The 18,636-nt window shown below is 43.6% G+C and overlaps 1 protein-coding gene across 1 annotated transcript; it reads left to right on the top strand.

The window, feature by feature from the left end:
* The first annotated feature begins 2,353 nt into the window (after positions 1–2,353).
* LOC144097476 (uncharacterized) lies at positions 2,354–17,567 on the top strand. Its single transcript, XM_077630194.1, has 5 exons — positions 2,354–2,425; positions 5,662–5,782; positions 10,410–10,577; positions 14,980–15,096; positions 16,669–17,567. The coding sequence occupies exons 3-5, from the start codon at positions 10,458–10,460 to the stop codon at positions 16,831–16,833; spliced, it is 402 nt and encodes a 133-aa protein (XP_077486320.1). The 5' UTR covers positions 2,354–2,425; positions 5,662–5,782; positions 10,410–10,457; the 3' UTR covers positions 16,834–17,567.
* The last annotated feature ends 1,069 nt before the right edge of the window (positions 17,568–18,636 follow it).

Here is an 18,636-nt window from a genome sequence, read left to right as displayed (position 1 = left end):
CGAAGCATGCAAGCCAAACAAGAAAGGACACAGCGTAGACGCATATACACATGCAAAGTAGAAATTATTCGTGTAAATACATGTGTACAGTTGCCTACAGCAAACAATTACACGCAGAGTCGTGGTCTCAAAGTTTGGAAATGGACTCATTGGAGCGCTTGATTCATCCTAGTGACGAAATTTTGCGATTGCTAACATACAGCAGAACGAGCGCTGTGCTTATAGCGCAACAAGTCCTCTGCAAAAACGGCAAATAAACAAAAATATGCTGCAAGGAACAAGCATCACAAGTTCTCTTACGCCTACCATTTGAAAGTATTAATAGCGTGAATAAACTTTAACTCAGCTCTCACCTTTTTAATAAATGATTTGCGGTAGCAATGTGAAAGGAAACGAATTCAGCGTCAATAAAAAAGCTTTGGCAGAGAGCATTATAAGCATTATTACGCTAAACATGCTAAACACGCTGTTACTCGAGATTTGCTGGCTTGTTTTTTCCTATTTGCTGGAGTGAACCATGTTTGCCAGTCTTAGGGGTGCAGTTAGGCAAGTTTTTCTCGCAACTGTTTTTGATACAGATTTGTTTTAGACGTTTTGTTAACTGCAAGACCTTTTTAGACATTCATAACGCTTTCAAAGTTTTTAATAACGCTCCAGACCTCCTTTTAGGGCAATAGTTAGCAAAGAGAGTCGGGGTTTCGATAACGCACAATGTTGCTCGTCTTTAATTTAAGGTTTCTACTTTGCCCACCCCGCATTTCGATATCAATTCAGCCGACCACCATCTCTTCTTGACTGTAGTAATTGAGCTTAACGCACACAAATAGATGACACATTTTCATACAAGCGCTATACAAAAGTATCACGGGAGCAAAGAATACAATAAAATATAGGTTGCACAAGTGAAATATATTCTTTCAATATGGTGGGTCTTCACTAAAGAGAACTGAGAATAAAGAGTACAAGCCCATGCCGACGAAGTACAACGAGAATAAACGAAAAAAAAAGTTGAAAGTAAAAAATTCGCCAAAGCAGAAACAATTGAAAAAAATATGGTCAATATGAATACAAGGTTCATTGCTAAGCTGGCTATTTTACAATTACGTACTTTTACACTGAAGATGGTGGGTAGGCTGGACTCGGAATTCTATTACTTCTGGTGGATTTTCAAGGTTCAGAGGGCTGCGCTGTAGCCATCTTCGTTCCTCAGGCCCCCTACTTCCGCGGTGAACTGGCATGTATTTACATGTGGTATACATGGCAATTCCAGCGTATTATGATCGCACAAAACTTCTGGCACTGTGGAAATATTATACAGGTGAGCGCTAGAGTCAAAGTGGCCAAGCGGTTTTGACGACGTTTTTCAAAAATGACGGGTAGTCCATCTACGCGGTCGACGTTCGGTAGTTGAGCGCTTTACTGCTTTGAGTAAAAGTTCTTATAATACTTTCATCACATTTGAATAAAAGCTGGTTTTCTGAGTGTTCATTAATGTACTTTTCTAAACTCATGGGCGTGTCCTTAAACGTACTAAATTTTGCAGGCGGAAGTCCAACTGTTTTTATCGATGGCGGTTCTCTATGCTCTGCGCTACGTGTCTATAGGCTTTCCCAAACGTACACTAAAACATTATGACGCATACGTTGTTAAATCAATCACAGGTAAATCAAGGTTCGCCTGGTTCCGTGACAGTAGATACCGCGGACTTCCAACGCTAGCAGGAAGACTGCGGCTCCAATTTGTACGTCGAAGAGTGGAGCGCCCAGAAACCAATGTAAAAATGTGTTGTGTTGGGTTTATTGGCGCACAAGATAGTAAGGATATCATACGCCAAGCTCAAGGTATAATGGTTTCCTGCAGAGTTTTATTTAAATGTGAATGAACAACGGTACTGTAGAGTGCCTAATGTTAGTTCGATAACAAAGGGAAGAAATTTTATCAATGGTTAACAGTACAAGCTTTAAAGAAGGCGGGGTAACCTCAGCGTCCATCCTTGGCTGGGTAAAGATCTCGAAGCTCCCAACCATTCAAATAAAGAACACCTCAGCCTTCTCGGGAATGGAAACAACGCTAAGGTGTACCAAAAAATAAAGTACAGCAGTTGGTCTGAACAAAGAGGTTATCAAAAAAACCTGCTTCTCTTAATAGCCTAAAATACGAGATATATCAAAATTTCCGTGGTCTACAAGTATTTACACGCTGTTTTGCGGAGTAGCACGAGAAGGGTTTAATTGGCTGCTGGCGGACAGCGGATTTGAATCGCTCTATATATCTGATAAATAATGCCTTTTTATTCTGCTTGGGCCCTGCATGCCATAAGAGGAGGAGACCGAACCAGAAAAATAATTTTGGGCGTTGGCACATTCGTCTACAACTGCCCCGACTCGTGGAAGAGCATCGAGGACACAATCGCGGGAATTCTCCAGTAAGTGGGATGGCAAAAGCAACTGAGAGCCCAGCCGGGTTTCTGGTACTCCTAGATTGTCGCTGCTAAGCGTGGTAGGGTTATTCGTTGTTCGTGCTACCAGTGCTGTGTTTTCCTTGCAATTTCGAACGCTTGCTGCACCTGGTACTTTCATGGGGCGAAGATGTATAGGCTTCATGTGCTTTGATTGAAAACCGGCAAACACATTTTTTTGGGCATGAAAATGGACCGAAAACGGCATGGCTTTAAAAACACGAGGTCACGAATATGGACAGCAGTGTTAGAGCGTTAGGTTTGGAGTCGTCAGTATTCAAAAACTCTGTCGGCGCGGTCAAATTACAATGGTACAATACAATTTAAAAAAAAATGGCGGTTAGTAACACTGCCCACGGTCCGCGAAGTCCTGTACTCCTGGGATGACCAGTTACTGCCGTTAACAGAATAAGATTTTTAACGTTTGACTCTATCAACCAATGTAGAAGAACTTCTTGTTGGCCGAATTTTTGCATAGTTTTCTTGGGATGGCGTTGCGCAAACGACAAGGCGTACACAGGAAAAGTAGAAGACGACAGATCTGTCGTCTTCTACTTTTCTTGTGTACGGCTTGTCGTTTGCGCAAAGCCATCCCAAGAAATCTATCAGCCAAGCTTGAGTTTTCAAAATTATTCAGCTAATTAGTTCGTGTTGTGGTTAGATTCCTGTTCAGGTAATAAAAAAGCCTCTAGCATTGGTCTGCCTTTTATCATAGAAAAATTCTGTTCGGCGGTACTGAATGTGGGTGGAGCTTCACTGAAAACATGAGCTGTGTCCCACTGTAGGACAATCGGCAGCACGTGGTGACATCTACATTTACTTTTCTGGCGTGTTCTAGATTATAGAACCTTCAGTTTCATTGAAAGAAGCGTCTTTTTTGTTGGAACGCAGTAGACACAGCCCCACGTTAATTTGTGTGCTGTTTCTTTTTAACGGACGCATTCTCTCTTAACATATATATCTCCCGGCATATCATTATTATTTATTATTTCTCAGAGTCATTATCATAACTTTAGGATTCTGCGCGTTCATTTGTTGCGTTAGAGTTCTGCTCTGCGTGCGCACTTTGTCCGCCCATTATGCGGTGCAATTCATTTTCCGAGCCTGGCCAAGCTTCGGTTCGGCAGTGCCTCATTTCCTCATTTTACTGCTCTTTTAACATGGGAACAAAAAAACACGAAAAACTGTAAGCGCGTTCTTTCCCCGAAAAAGCAATCACATGCAGGAAGGAAAAAGCATAACCTAATATAATAGCCCAAAGACTAAATAACTACCTGCATTGGCGTGAATCGAATGTATCTGTCATTTTAAACATGTGACTGGTATATGTAGGCTGCCATTATGCAGGGTGTTTCACCTAACGCTTTACACTGTTTTTATAAATAGGTTTCTTGAGTTAGGAGACCCCTTTGTTCGGCGTAGCTTTGTCAGCGGCGCAGTACGTGAGAATACAGCCAAGATGCGGTATCTAGCAGGCTGGTCAACTAATAAAGTATAGTTCTTCACTATTACTGGTTGGATCCTAATTATTAATTAGCGTGTAGACTACCGTAATTAATACCCATCTCTGCTTTCAGAATTTTGAAAATGCAGTTATCCTCGGCGCTGTGGCCAGTCAAAGTTTGGTTATTTCACGAGTTACTTGCACTGGAGAGGCTGCATTGCCTGCTAGCTTCCCGAAAAGGTATGTGTTTTAGCACGCCATAGCCAGGATTTATTGCGCCACAGTGCAGAGGGTAACCGTGTCTTCCAAATTTTAAAAACTGATCTGGATTTTACTTAAGCTGGGCTACACACCTTTCACTAATTAGCAGTAATTATTTAAAACTTAACTATTTAGTATCAGTTAATCAGTCTGCTAGTTACCATTTCTTAACTGTATCCTCATACACTACATCGCTGACAGTAGTTTGACCAAAAAAAAGCTCTCTAACTCATAATAAACTGTGTTAATATTTAGGTGAAACACCCTGTATATCTTGCGAAATATTCATCTACTCGATTGATGGAGCGAATGTCCTCTAGTGAGATAAGTTTTTTTTCGAAAACAAGCCTTCTCTCTCAGTTGATTGCAGGGTATGTATTTTTCTATAAGAGAATGAATTCTAAGGCGAAAGCTTTTTAGGCTCATGAGGGGCGTGGAGAGGTTGTGTCACGCTTTCACCAATCCATAGCCAATCCACAATCCAGTGCACAGCCATCTAACAAGCCAATGACGAAAAATAGGAAACTGGAATCGAACGGGGGCCTGCGGCATGCGATGGCAGAGAGTCCACTGTGCCACGGCAGTTGAACTTTGGCAGCTTAGTAAAGGCACGTATAGTTAATGCAGAGTTGTACATGAGCAATTATGAGCATACAAATTACAGATGTTGCAATTAACCGGGTACAAAAGAAGGTTTGCGGTAAATTTACTTCTTGCTTGGTGGGTCGTAGCACGTCGTGCAGCAGCCACTGTAAACAACCCTCGCAATGTACGGCGCTAGCCCAGCAGATGGGGCCATAATGCAAGCAAAAATGCTTTCGCATTACTGCACATAAGCTGTCTTAAACGCCTCCTTGATTTTTTATGTATCGTACTTATACAGGGGGTGGCCTAACGTGTCTAAAGCCACAAGAGCAACTTTTCAAATAGACCGATGGCAGGGGTATCATCTAATTCGGAAGACAGGGCTTAGCAGTGGCCCAGCATGTCTATGCAAAAGATAAGGTCTAAAATGACTCCTCGCAATGAACGAAGAGTGGTTTACACCTTAACAGCAGTCAAGTCAGAGCGCCAACGGTGCCGCACATCCTTCCTCCCCGCCCTACTTCAGCATTGTCCTTTGAAACCCTCCAACAAGTTATGTGGCCTCACAACAGAAAATACTCAATGCCACTCATACTCTGATGTTAAATAGCCTACAGATTAAGAATCCAAATGGAGGGCAGGTAACTGTGAGATTTTCATGAGTTTGCAAGTGGCGCTGGTTACCACCTAAAAATTCCTCTATCCCTTTATTAATCCGCTAAACAAGTTGCATGATATTACTGTAAATACACAATACCTGTGCTTCCCCTATTCACCACCACCTTTACTGGTGACGATCCCCTTTTAGTCCCGATGTTTCGACGGCCAGTCAGAGCACCTTCCGCGTACCCTCTAATATTGGTCGGTTCTAAACTGAGAACCGATGTCTCCCCGCATGTCGTGAACATCGCAGGCTTTCGCAAGCTGACATCATCGTGCTACTGACCGCAGCTGTGGATGTGCCGAACGAGCAGGAATGCATCGCCGTCCCCACCAGCGCCTGGCGAAGTTCGCAACCGATTCCTCCCGCACTCGTGAGCTGGCGTTAGCATTGAGCCTCATTATAGGCTTACGTGCCACCTCATACGCGAGCCTCATTACACGCGGATAGACGAGAACTTAGTGAAGGATTCCTCATAAATCAGGATATAGCTGGCAAAGTAGAAGAGTTCTATAGTACTAACGAGAGGGTGCCAAATATCGTAATTAGGCTCAATAGGAGGTACAAGCTGAAGGTGGTGCAGGCCTACGCACCTACATCCAGCCATGATGACAAGGTCCTTGAAAGCTTCTACGAAGAAATGGAATCGGCAATGAACAAAGTAAAATCACTCTGCGCTGTATTGATGGGCGACTTCAATGCGAGCGTAAGCAAGAAGCAGGTATGCGACTATGGGAAAGGTTTTAGGAATAGCAAGGGAGAGTTATTAGTAGAGTACGTAGATAGAAATATTGTACAGATCATGAGTTCCTTCTTCCGCAAATGAGAGAACAAGGAGTGGACCTGGAAGAGCCACAAAAGTGAGACTGAAGCAGAAATAGACTTCATGCTGTGCGCTCACCCAGGCATGGTGCAGGATGTGGAGGTCGTCGGAAATGTGCGCGGTAGTGACCACAGATGGGTATAGTCTAGAATTAGCCAAGATTTAAAGAGCGAACGGAAGAAAATACTTAACCGAAAGCGCATTAATGAGCTGTAAGAGTGAAAGTAGAGAAATTCAGGACTTCGCTACAGAACTGATACTTAGCTTTAACCGAGGAACACGGTCTTACTGTTCAAGCAAGGAACGATAACCTCACTGCTATCATTATGGAATGCGCCGTAGAAGTAGGCGGTAGGATGTTTCGACAGGATATCCCAGGAGACGAAATATCTGATCAAGAAACGCCAAACCATGAGAGCGTCTAACCCTACAGGCACAATAAAACTAGCGGAGCTATCAAATTTCATAATTAAGCGCAAGGTAGCCGACATAACGAAGTTTAATAGAGAGAATCTAGCATGTTCTAAAGAACGGATCTAGCCTGAAAGCTGCGAAGACGAAACTGGACACAGGTAAAAATCAGATGGATGATTTAGAGGTAAGGACGGAATTAATGTAGCCCAAGACTTCTACACAAATCTATACAGTAGCCAATGTCTTCAGAACGCTAATGAGAGAGACAATCGCGAAAAGAAATGCGTTACTCCGTCAGTAACGAAAGAGGAAGTAAAGAACGCCTTAGGAGCAATGGGAAAAGCAGTTGGTCAGGATCAGGTAACAGGAGATCTGCTAAAGGACGGAGAGGAGATCGTGGTAGAAAAACTAGCCGCCCTGTATACACAGTGCCTTATGACTTCGACCGTACTAGAAGCTTGGAAGAACGCCAACATTATCTTAATTCAGCTTACGGTCCGTTGTCTACAATGTATTTACAAAGGTAATTGCTAATAGAGTAAGGGCAACCTTAGACTTCAATCAACCATATGATCAGGCAGGCTTTTTTAACGGGTATTCCACAGTAGATCATATTCACACTATCAATCAGGTGATAGAGAAATGCGCAGATTATAACCAACCCCTACATGTAGCTTTCATTGATTACGAGAAAGCATTTGACTAAGTGGAAACCTAGGCAGTCACACAGACATTGCGGAATCAGGGTGCAGAGGAGCCTCATGTGAAAATACTGGAAGATATCTATAGCAACTGAACAGCTACCATAGCCCTTCTTGAAGCCAGCAATAAAATTCGTATAAGGAAGGGAGTATAAGGAAGCCCCGAATAATTCAAATTTGAAGAAATATCGGTATCGCCTGTCCCCTGCACTTTACTACCATGTTGAGTATATATTTGGCTGCATGGTTTCGCAAAACTTAGAAAAAAGCTGCAGGGGACACTTCAGACAAGAGAAAGGAACACACACGACACTTAACAAGTTTCTTGTGTGTTCGTTTCTCTGTTCTTAACCTTATCGCGCATTTACCCTTTTCATTCAGGACACTTAAGCTCTACATTTTGGGTATAACTTGGTAGCGTTAGTGGGTGAATGCCCATATATGCGGAGCTGCTAATTCCCGACTTTACGTTTATACATTGTAGCATTGGTGCAGCGGCTAAGCAATTAGCTACTACTCTGCGATGACAGGTGTCATCATCGGTGGTGCTTGTGAGACCAAGGCTGCTCTTCACGAGCAATCTCTCGCCAGTAATCATTGATTTAACTGCCACCTGTCATGGTGGCTAGTTCCATCACAGTCCACAGGCAGGCTATGAGGACGTTACAAGGTAACGTGATGTAGGTGGCCCAGCTGCCACCGAGATGGTCGGCACCCCGCTCTTCAAGGTCGCGGAGAGATCAGACAGACCAACAGACACTGGCTTTTCTTTCGGCGGAGTGGACGCTCTACTGCTAGCGCACTGAAAATGTGAACCATGACAACTAAGAAGCGTGTTTACTTGTATAGAGTTCGGCGCCTCTTTACACCTATAGATTTTTCGCGGACCATTATAAGCAGTCCTATATATTATAGTAAACAAAATTTGAATTTCAGTTTTCCGTAATTTTTTGCTTGTGGTACATAAGCAGAGCATTGCTAGCAGTAAGATTTTCTTAATCTGATTTCATAATCTTAAACCGCGATTGCCCGGGTCATTTCATATGAAGTAATATTATCCGCCTCGCATGAAATGCCTTTTATAAACAAGCACCTTTGTCCCTCTCCCCTAGCACACTCACCTCGTTGAGCGTTTTTCACGTTACGCTCCATCTCTCGTATGGGTTCTTGGGCCGCAAAGCGAAGCCTAAGCTTTTTGAAATGCTATAAACTGATATGGCTTTAACTAACGGCCCGCTAAAAATCTCTGCTTGCAATCACTTGCAGAACTGTAATAGGTGTAATTTAACTAGGCAGCTGCCGTGGTAGCTCAGTGGTTATGGTGCTCGGCTGCTGACTCGAAGGACACGGTTTCGTTCCCGGCCGTGGCGGTCGCATTTCGATGGAAGCGAAATTCCAGAGGCCCATGTAGTGTGCGATGTCAGTGCACGTTAAAGAATCCCAGGTGGTCTAATTATCTGGAGCCATTTCTCGCGGCGTCCTTCATAGCCTGAGTCGCTTTGGAACGTTACCCCCTCCCCTGCCCTCATAGAGCAATTTAAATAGGAGGAATAGGTCAACCATCTTACCAATTACCACGATTAACCTTTGTTGGGACGTCCACCAGCACCGGTATTACAGTTCAGCAGAAGTAAGGTCAATGAACAGGCCGTTCATTGATTTTTGTTTCGTGCTTTTTTGTATTGTGTTTATTGTGCCCCTCCTGCCAGGGCCCTTCACTGGGCCTGCAGTATGTCCTAAATAAATAAATAAATACCCTTAACAGCGGAAAGTTAAATGTTAGCAGCGAGGTTTTCTAAAATATCTGGTATGTACTCGCCAAAGCACTTGCGCGAAATAGCCGCTAACGCCAAGAGTAAGATGTATGCGATGTTTTCCTTCCCTGTACAATACTAACTGGGCGTGCCAGCGATCGGGTAGTCTGCCCACCTATTCCCTGCCCCATCGCCGCCCATTGGGCAGCTGTGCTATCCAGCTCTGGCGTGAATGAACAGCGGAAGCTAGTGGGCCGCGACAGGCTGAAAGCATCCGCTGCAGGAGCCCTGGACTGAAGAACCCTTGCAGACGGTGTTCGACCCTTTATTTGACCCGATATGTGTTTTACATGATCCTGATCATTCAGGCCCATTCCATGCAGAGTTGACAGCAACAACCCATTGGATATTTATTAGTACTGCTTACATAAAAATGGACATATACGCTTGTTGAGTAAATATATTGCGGAGTTTCTCTTATCACGTATTAATGACACCGCTTTCGATTATTTCTTTACGGGATTATTTGTATTTAACAGGCGGAAAACTAGGAAGCGTTCCCGTTTCCGAATGTGACGGAAAACGTTCTGGATATTGACCAGTAACGGTGAAGAGAAGAAACGTGGTTTGCAGCCGAAATTCACGTGGTTGACCGGAGGAAACGCTTGGTTAGTCGCGGTTATAGCGCGCGCGTGGTGCACTATCGAGATAGCTCAGCGTGCGCAGACAAATGGGGTGGAAAGCTATTTTGATTGTGATTTTTGCTTTTTGAGTGAGGCATGCACTCGTAATGAATATCGACCTGGGCTAGGAATTGGCGTGTGTGCGTAGGCTGGTTTAAAAGAGTGGGCATTTTAACACGTTTTTTAGCGCGCTAGCTCTTATAGTGGCCATTCCCCGCATTCATCCGTTGTTTGTTTTTCTGAATATACATATATAAACCTGCCTGCCGTACCAAGCGGCAGCTCAATTCATTCTTAGAGGCTGCTCGAGAACGGCAACATGGGTCGCTACCCAGCCCGAGCAACTCAAGTCAGCCCGATGGCAGTACCTGCCAGAGAAGGGCAAAGGTGCTGCACAACTGCGCTAGCAGTGGTAGGAAGACTCTATTATATCTATGAACGTAAAGAATCACCATTTCCGCATATATGGACATTAACACAATATCGCTTTCTCATCAACTCCCATCCGTGAACACTGGATCTGAGCACCGGAATCAATGTGAAAACCGAACTGTTAGCGCACTTAATTCGCATCTGGCCTAACTACGCAAATCGACCACATTTTTTTTTCTCCTTTGCAAACTAGGAGCTGGCGCTGCCTGTTGCCCAGTCAGCAGTTAGAAGATCCGACATAATGACCGCCTTCGCCTTTCAAATGGGTGCTGTTACCTACAGTATGCGTGACAGACTCGGCAGAGTGTCGGAAGCCATCTACAAGCCATGCGTGGGAGCGCTGCTCGGCGACATGTCACAAGTACGACAGCCGTGTTTTCGGCGCTTATCTTTACGGAGTGGTGCGGTCCAGGTGCACTGGTCATTTATCGTCGCCACCATGCCGTGGTGGCCTGAGTTTACGGTATCTCTGATCGTAAAATTTAAACTTTTGCCCCGTCTGCGACACCTGCGCAGATGTGCGAGTGCGGTAAATATCTACTGAACTTAAAATGTTTCAACATAGTGATATTTTGTTAGGTTAATATAAGATTTTATTTTATAGAGTCATAGCAACCTCCGGTAAATAGTCTTTAATTTCATAAATGATATTTATTCCTTAACATCCGTTACTTTTTTTTCGTTACGTGAGAAGCAGTAAATTGTTTAGACGCCTCCAGAGTGCATTTCAACTCGCAGTTTTGTTGACCTCTGCAGAGAGTTTGCAAAGTTGTGCCTGTAATCGTGGTCTGTTTTTTTTCTTTGTATACGCTAAGAGTCTGAAGGTAGAAGTAGATCAAAAAGATGTTCAACGGAGAAAAAAGGGGAAGAGATTATATTGCTTTAAAACTTGATAGGACGGCTACAGATAAAAATACATGGGTGGTGCTTGTCGAGAGTTTCATGAGAATTGCCTTACTTTTCTATTCTAGAAATTGGTGCTTGAGTCTAGAAGTCGCTTGGCTAAATTCTGACACCGCAGACGACATATTCTTTCGCTGGTGCACGCTGAGCACGTGAGCACGCTGAGTTTATGAGCAGCGTCAGACCATTCAGGCTTCAGTACATGAGACCACCGCAACTATCTGAGACGCTTTTCGGTTTCGAAACAGCCAACGTGTCGCCAGGTTTCAGCGTAGAAACAAGCGAATCAAAAGGTCTGGCAGATGAAGGCTACATACAGAGCAGATTCGGAAAGCAAAATACGGCACAGGCGATCTTAAAATACAATGAAGCATATCTACATTAGGCTTATTCGTTTTACATTTCGCTTTTTCTTAAGATATCTTCCTATTACGTCTTTGGATATGGCGTCCGCATCGCTTATACGTTCCAGTGTTGCGGGGATTCTGGAGGCTGGCGATCTTAGGAAGGTGGAGTTTGGAAGGTGTAGTGTGGGGGGTTGAGGGGTGTCTTGATGCCTATAGGTGGCAGATGCATTTCAGCAGTGGGTGCTCGGAGCAAACACACTGGAGGCCCTTTGTATAGGGTTGAAGCTTCACAGACACTATCAGCTGCTTGTCCGCTGATACAAGACGATACCGCTAAATGATAAGAAAATAAATGCATAATTGGTTTGAAATATACTCCCAAGGCGGTTAGCACCGTTGAAGGCGAGATTCAACGACGGTTGTTCACTATAAGGGATAGCATTTTCTTCATCGCGTCACGTGACGTCACTATGCGGTAACTCTTGACGTCACTCTTCAGACTACAGAAAGTGGGTGCGTTGTGATGGCTATGTGAAAGGGTGTCGTGCATGACGTGCATTCATGCAGATTATTTAACGCGCATTGTACGCCAACACCACTGCTCAGGCGTCGAAACCAGAAAATGTGCAGTTAGCTGCTATTTTTATAAAACAAGGTTTTCGCGAAGTCCCACTCAAATAGTATCTGCGCCAGCTGTTGTCGACACGATGTGAACTGGAAGCTGTGATTTATTTGCATTCCCCAGAAAACGTTTTTGTGATACAGGTACGGGGAAAAGTAATTATGCGGCGTCGCGAAAGGCCTTACAGTATTTAAGCACGTGTGTGAATTATACTCTGGGATCAGCAATGGGCATCTTGGTGAATAGAAGGCTCCACAATACATTTGTAACCGTGCTCGCGCGTTAGGCAAAATTTTTCGGGTGATTGTACTCGGAGCTGGTCTGCAGGGATGCACAAGGGAGGAATTTGCAACTATAAAACAAATCTGTCCACTCAGCCACGATATAAAAATATCAGGAATATCGGACGTGAAGGACGCAGAGACGGCCGAGGAAAGTGGTGAACAGGGGGGTGTGCTGCGCGTGAACGCTGCTCGCATCATTCTCCGAGTTCGCTTGTCACTCTTTGACTGAAGAGTTACCTAAGTGGGCTCAGGGGCAACGACTTTGGGCTGCGCTTCTGTGAAGGCAGTGGATCTGCAGGGACATTGATACTCGGCCAACACGCCGGGTACAGGAACCAGAGAGAAAAATGCTTCAGTGCCATCGAGGCAGAAAGCTGGGCTCGTGGGTAGTTCATGATTGATTAAAAAGATGCGCAACAGACTGGGACAAAGAGATCGAAACAGACATGACGTGCGCTATGCAGCGGAATGCAAATCAAATTTATTTCAACATAAATCATTAATTCAGTATGAATGCAGCGTTAAAGTGGAGAGTTGCGCCAAAAACACAATTATCGCGCTTCCACCTACCTTTAAGAAATTTCGTGGTCGCAGCATAGTATTAAAGGGACCGTAAAAAAAGGTTCTATCGAGCTGCTTTTGTTAGTAAAAATGAATTTTTTGCCTTCCTTGCTATGTTCATGTTTTCCCGGCAAGATAACAGGCAGTTAACCATCATTATCAGCAGGTGCCTGACTACGCCGAGTGCAGGGCAAAGGCCTCTCCCATGTGTGACCAATTAACCCTGTCATATGCCGGTTGTGGCCACCGTATGCCAGCAAACTTCTTAATCTCATCCGCCCACCTAACTTTCTGCCACCTCTCATGAGCCTGCTTTATCTTTGGAATCCACTCCATTTCCCTTAAGGACCACATTTTTTTGCCACTCACATCAAATCGCTGACTTCAGGACCGCAGCAGGCTCCGTAGTCACTGTTTTGAAGGGAATGACGATTTAGCCTAACATTAAAGATCCGCACTATAAACTGTGTGGGCGATCTGCTGGTTTGCTAGCAAAAAGATGCAGCGATGGCTGCGTATATTTATTTTGAGGATTTTTATAGCTCGTAAAAGCACCGTTTTCGCTGAAAGAATTGCCTTGGTCATTATAACGCTGTAATCAACTGACACAAGACAAATTCCACTCGTGCTCAGAGTCGCTTTATACCTCGTAATGCGAAATTTTTGCCTAAAACATTTTACTGGGCGAAGTGCTTCTGAAGTCATGAAATCAAAATGACTTTCGTTAAAATATTTTGCTTCTCAAATTTATTGTTTTTCGATCTAATATGAAGGGTGCGTTTCTAGAGTATACTACGGCTAATAAAAACCGGACTTTCTGATAGATTTACAGAACGAACAACCTGAAATACATGAAACACTGCTTACAGCCACCTTTGTGCAGCGGCTCAGACGAACTCCCAGGGGCATTTTCGTAGATGAAAATTGAGGGCAGTGCTGGCCTGATGTTTTTGGTTTCTGTTTTCTATCTGGGTCTTTATTTTCACTTTGAAATTTGCAAACGCGTACTCGTATGATTGCTGTACCATATATTCAGCAACAACTTTTTCAACCTATCATTTGAAGTACTTCTACTCCGGTGTCGTTCATGTCCTAATTTACCGTTTTGTATTGGCATCTACTTTTAATCTATACTATTGCTTTTGTATTTCTTGGTTGTGTGTCCGTAGCAGCCAAGGGAGGCACAGCCTCGTTACGCCCGTCTACTGCTTTTTGGCGTCCCCCAATGCATTTCTCTAACGGAATGTCTTTAATAAAACAAAAGATAAAATAATAAAAAAAACTAGAAGGGAGCTCTTGTCCACCGTTTAAAGTTATCGCTTTGGGGCTTGATCTGAAACAGGCGTCATGGTGTTATCGAAAAAGAGAGAATGGCATAATTCACGGACTCATAACAGCCACCCGGTCTCATAAATCTCCTACCTCTTCGTTGGTGTCCTCTTTCTGCACGCACTAGTTCACTCCGAAAGTCAAGTGACTGTGCCTAATTCAGCGTTCCTGCTCCCTTTGAAACGAAATGCTACTGCTGTGCTCAAAATTTGTATTGGTTCTTTTCTTATACTTAATTGAGCATTCCAGTTCATCAACTGAATGGATCGTTTTCTTAACTGGACAAAAAAACTATGCGACTTCAAGCGCGCACTTAATGTAGCAGGCAGAAAGCCGCCTTGCTGCCCTTCAAAGTTAAATCTCGCTGATCTATACTGGCTTAATCCTAACTAATGACTTCAGTTCAATCCGCACCAGCTGCTCTAACGAAGCTTTCCATAGATTGAACTGCGCATAATTGCCATGATTTCTCAAACCTGGTAAAGCTGCAAACAGTCACTTTCAATTTGCATTGGCTTCACAAGAGGCCACTTTTGATGGCAGTAAATGCCTAGAGAAGGCATCGGAAAAACTACCACCAATGATGAAACTTGCCCTGACTGAGTCCAACCTCTAAATTACTACTCTACCAACCTCGTCACTCCAAATGTTGCTTTGGACATAAGAGGTTAGGATGATCAAGCATAGCGTTCTCACACTGAATACTTCATTTTGCAGTCCTGCGAGGTCACCCCGGTGAAAATCCTACCGGAGAATATCATGGCCGGCATCGCTGATGTTGAAGGGAAGACAATCTTTTTCGTCTTCGACACGGCGCAAACGATGGTTGACAAGGTATGTGTGACTGAATCTCATCTTGAATTATTTGAGGACATACAAATTCGAAAGCATTAATTTGGCATCAACCGCGAAGCGTGCACAATCAATGACGATGATACCTTCCAATGAAGCGCTTTTTTTGTGGCTTATGCTGAAGTTTATTTTGAACCTAAGTTGCCCCTGTCTTCAGCTGGCAACAAATCCATAGGAAACTGACTCCAATGGCAATTCAGGTTAATCACGACGCCGAAGCGGTGCTAGATAACGCTATTGTAATGTATCTGGTTGCTTAAGGAGTTGTACGACCGGAGAAGCTTGTGTAGACAAGCTACAGCATAGATCCAAAGCGGCACTTTACAGGAAAACGACGTTATATTAACATGGAGCACATAGAGGGCGGTATTTGAATACATTTGAGAAAATAGAAGACAGCGCATCGTTATTTATTACCACTAACAAAACTCATTTTAACGCGAGATCGATAAGGAGCTCGTGTCCCAGGAAAGCCGGCGTATGTGTTATTTGGCGTTGTTGATGCTGTAGCACAAGAACATCCAAATAAAAGTTTTGTAAAGATACGGGGAATTGTACCGAGGTGTTCGAGATGGCGAGGCAAGTACGCGCAGAGCAAACAACGAAGGCTCGTTGGTGTGCACTGAACAAAAGTGGACCTAGTGAATGCGTTGTGGTCTTTGACATCATGAAGTGTATTTGTGTATTGATGATTACATGAGTAATACCCTGGCAGCGTTGCAACACGCTGCTGCGTTTCGCATTTAAAGGCGGAGCTTAAGCGTCGGCCGATTTTTCTTATAATGACGATACTTTGCTCTTACAGTCACCGTAATTATAACCGATAATGTCGCTGTACTGGAGAAAACAAGCACAAAATGAAGATAGCTTTGGACAAAGTAAGGTGCCTGTCTCTTTCCGCGACTAGATTAGGGAGTGAAGCCTGCAGCCTAAGCGTGCGCCTATTTTTCTTATAGTCACGGTACTTTGCTCTTATAGTCACCGTAATTATAGCCGATAATGTCGCTGTACTGGCGATAACAAGAACAAGATGAAGATAGCTTTGGACAAAGTAAGGTGCCTGTCCCTTTCCGCGACTAGATCAGGGAGTGAAGCCTGTAGCGACCTGCTCGCAAGCATGCACTGCTCAGGTGAAGGGCCAACTGCGCACGAATAGACTATGGTTGAATGCACTTACCACGACATCCCCTGTACCCAGCCAGCCCAAACTCGTGTTTAATCGAAAGACGCGAAATTTTTCAATCCAATTTTTCATTACAGAATGCGTCTTTCGCTGCAAGACCGACAAAAATATGGGCAAAAAGGGTTGCCAAGGGGAAACGTTCGAACGAATTTCTATCGGAGTCCTACTAGAGGGGAGCATCACTGAAGCAGTCTTATTGTTTCTACTAATTATTCGAGTGATAAGACTAATTCCTTTTATTGATCTGAGTATATCCCCTCAAATTGATTAAAATATTTTTATTTATGGATTCCCTGTAAATGAGGGGTTAATGCTGGCACTCTATGGTCTATGGGTTGATTGATTGACTTTTTTTAATTCTCTGCTTTCAGGCCACGAATGTTATGAGGTCACCCACTGTACGGGACCACTTTACTTGGTTACTGCTGAATGTTCATCTGACTGACTTCAGCGCCCAGTGTCTTTCGAACCCTTACGAACGCGTGACAAATTTTAAGACTTTTTTACTCCATACAAAACCTGTGCAAAGTGGATGACAACGCAATGGAGGGGCTATTGCCTTTACAGCACAGCTCTTAGCTCTGTTTTGCTACATGCAGTCAACGATGACTTCACTATATAGATGAGAAGCATCTTTTTTCTTCGAATGTTTGTTGGCAAGGAATATACTTTAAATACCTTGGTAGCTTCAGTGTTGACGTAACAGGTATGTTCTTAATGTGAACAAACCATTGTCTTGAGATTTTATTGTTTGAGAGCGTCGGTACAATATTAATCGTGGTATTGTTTAGCATTGCTTAAAGTGGTGCTAAGCTGGATTAAGTTGTATGACAAGAGAAGTTGGTTCTCTGTTCAGAGGTGAGGAGCCGATACACTACTCAGTGAGTAGCCTCGAGATACAGTTCTAAAAAGTCTCGACGGCAGTTTGATAGTGTTGTTGCAGTGATGATAACGCTGTAAGAGCCCTAGTGTTCCAGAGTATAGATGAGATTAAGAGCAATTACTATATTACTATGGAACCCAACGGTCGCCGAAACCAAGGAGCATAACTGAATGTATATTTAATTTTTCAAATTTCTGGTGCTGATCAATGAGAAATACATTGTGCAATTATTTTATCGCTGAAAAGCAAATGACTACGGTGTAAAACAATTTTATTAGCAATTATATTCTCGGATAAAAAATAAGTACACAAATTATATGTCATTGATCAACCCCACAAATTGATAACGAAGACAGAAATGCTCCATAATGCTCCTTGGTTGTGGTGCCTGTTGCCTTCCTTCATATCTACGCCAAAAAAGCCCCTGACTTCTGTTTCTTTTTTCTACTGGTAGAATGTTATTTGAGAGTGAACATATATAGAAAGCGCCAATTACATTTCAACTCAGTTCACCTCCCTCTGCACAATTTTCTCGCATGTATATTGTATTTGATTGTTTCGCTTTCCTAAACTACCAGAAGCTAAAAAATAAACAGTCACACCACGTTAACTACTCACCCAGATCCGAATTTAGAGTAACATTGAGGGCATCGCTACGGAAAATCTGTTTTTGTAAAAACCGATTCTGTGACTGCCGGGTTTTGATGTTAATATTTGTCGGACAAAAAATTTTCTTCAGCACGTTAAATGGATTTGAAATTTTCTGCTCCTTGATTCAAAGTCATGACGTCAAGACTAGAAAGGATACGTGACCACCGTTCAGAAAATAACAGGGATGTCGTCTTGCTTTAAGAATTCCTTGAAAAGAAAGTTCGTTTGCAACAACGGCTGCTGACGACGACACCTGATTTGTTTTTATATCTCTAAAGCTCATAAAACCTCCGTTTTTGGTAGTACTGCCGTGAATAATTATACTCTTTGTTCGTTCACGGTGAAACGTGCCGGCACTCCGATAATCGTTTTGTTTGTGACGCGAGATGCGACCAGACTAAATCTCCATTGATTGCGACCACGCGCAACTGCTTCCACGATTCCCCACATTGTTGTAGTTGCTCTTGGCTTGTTATTTAGAAGGTTCCTAGCCCAGTTTTAAATTGAGCGTCGCCAAGAACTGCAGGCATTCTGTTCGGCGATCGCCGGGCACGCTTTTTGCTGCACCCCCGCCGATTCATTCAGTTCTTTGCCGTCGCCTGTCTGCCCAATAAGAAATTTCCTTTAGAAGCCCTTTCCGCTGCCTTTCTGACTGCCGTCACCGCCAAGTAATATTTGGTAGAGGGACTAACGGATGTCGCTGTCGCCCTACCACCTGGGAGCCTCTAAAGCTGCCAGAGCCGTCCCACAAAAGCAGATCCTTGGAAAGAAACAGAAGCCGTACCAACTGAAGAACTGCGAAGCA

The sequence above is a fragment of the Amblyomma americanum genome, chromosome 7 (genome assembly GCF_052857255.1).
Source record: "Amblyomma americanum isolate KBUSLIRL-KWMA chromosome 7, ASM5285725v1, whole genome shotgun sequence".
NCBI classification, from domain to species: Eukaryota; Metazoa; Arthropoda; class Arachnida; order Ixodida; family Ixodidae; genus Amblyomma; species Amblyomma americanum.
This window is presented reverse-complemented; position numbering and strand designations above follow the sequence as displayed.

What these genes read in the sequence shown, in the direction of transcription:
- LOC144097476 (XM_077630194.1), top strand. Translation starts at nt 10,458, where the DNA reads ATGACCGCCTTCGCCTTTCAAATGGGTGCTGTTACCTACAGTATGCGT. An exon ending in TGCTCGGCGACATGTCACAA is followed by an intron (nt 10,578 to 14,979) that starts GTACGACAGCCG and finishes TTCATTTTGCAG; the next exon opens with TCCTGCGAGGTCACCCCGGT. An exon ending in CGCAAACGATGGTTGACAAG is followed by an intron (nt 15,097 to 16,668) that starts GTATGTGTGACT and finishes CTCTGCTTTCAG; the next exon opens with GCCACGAATGTTATGAGGTC.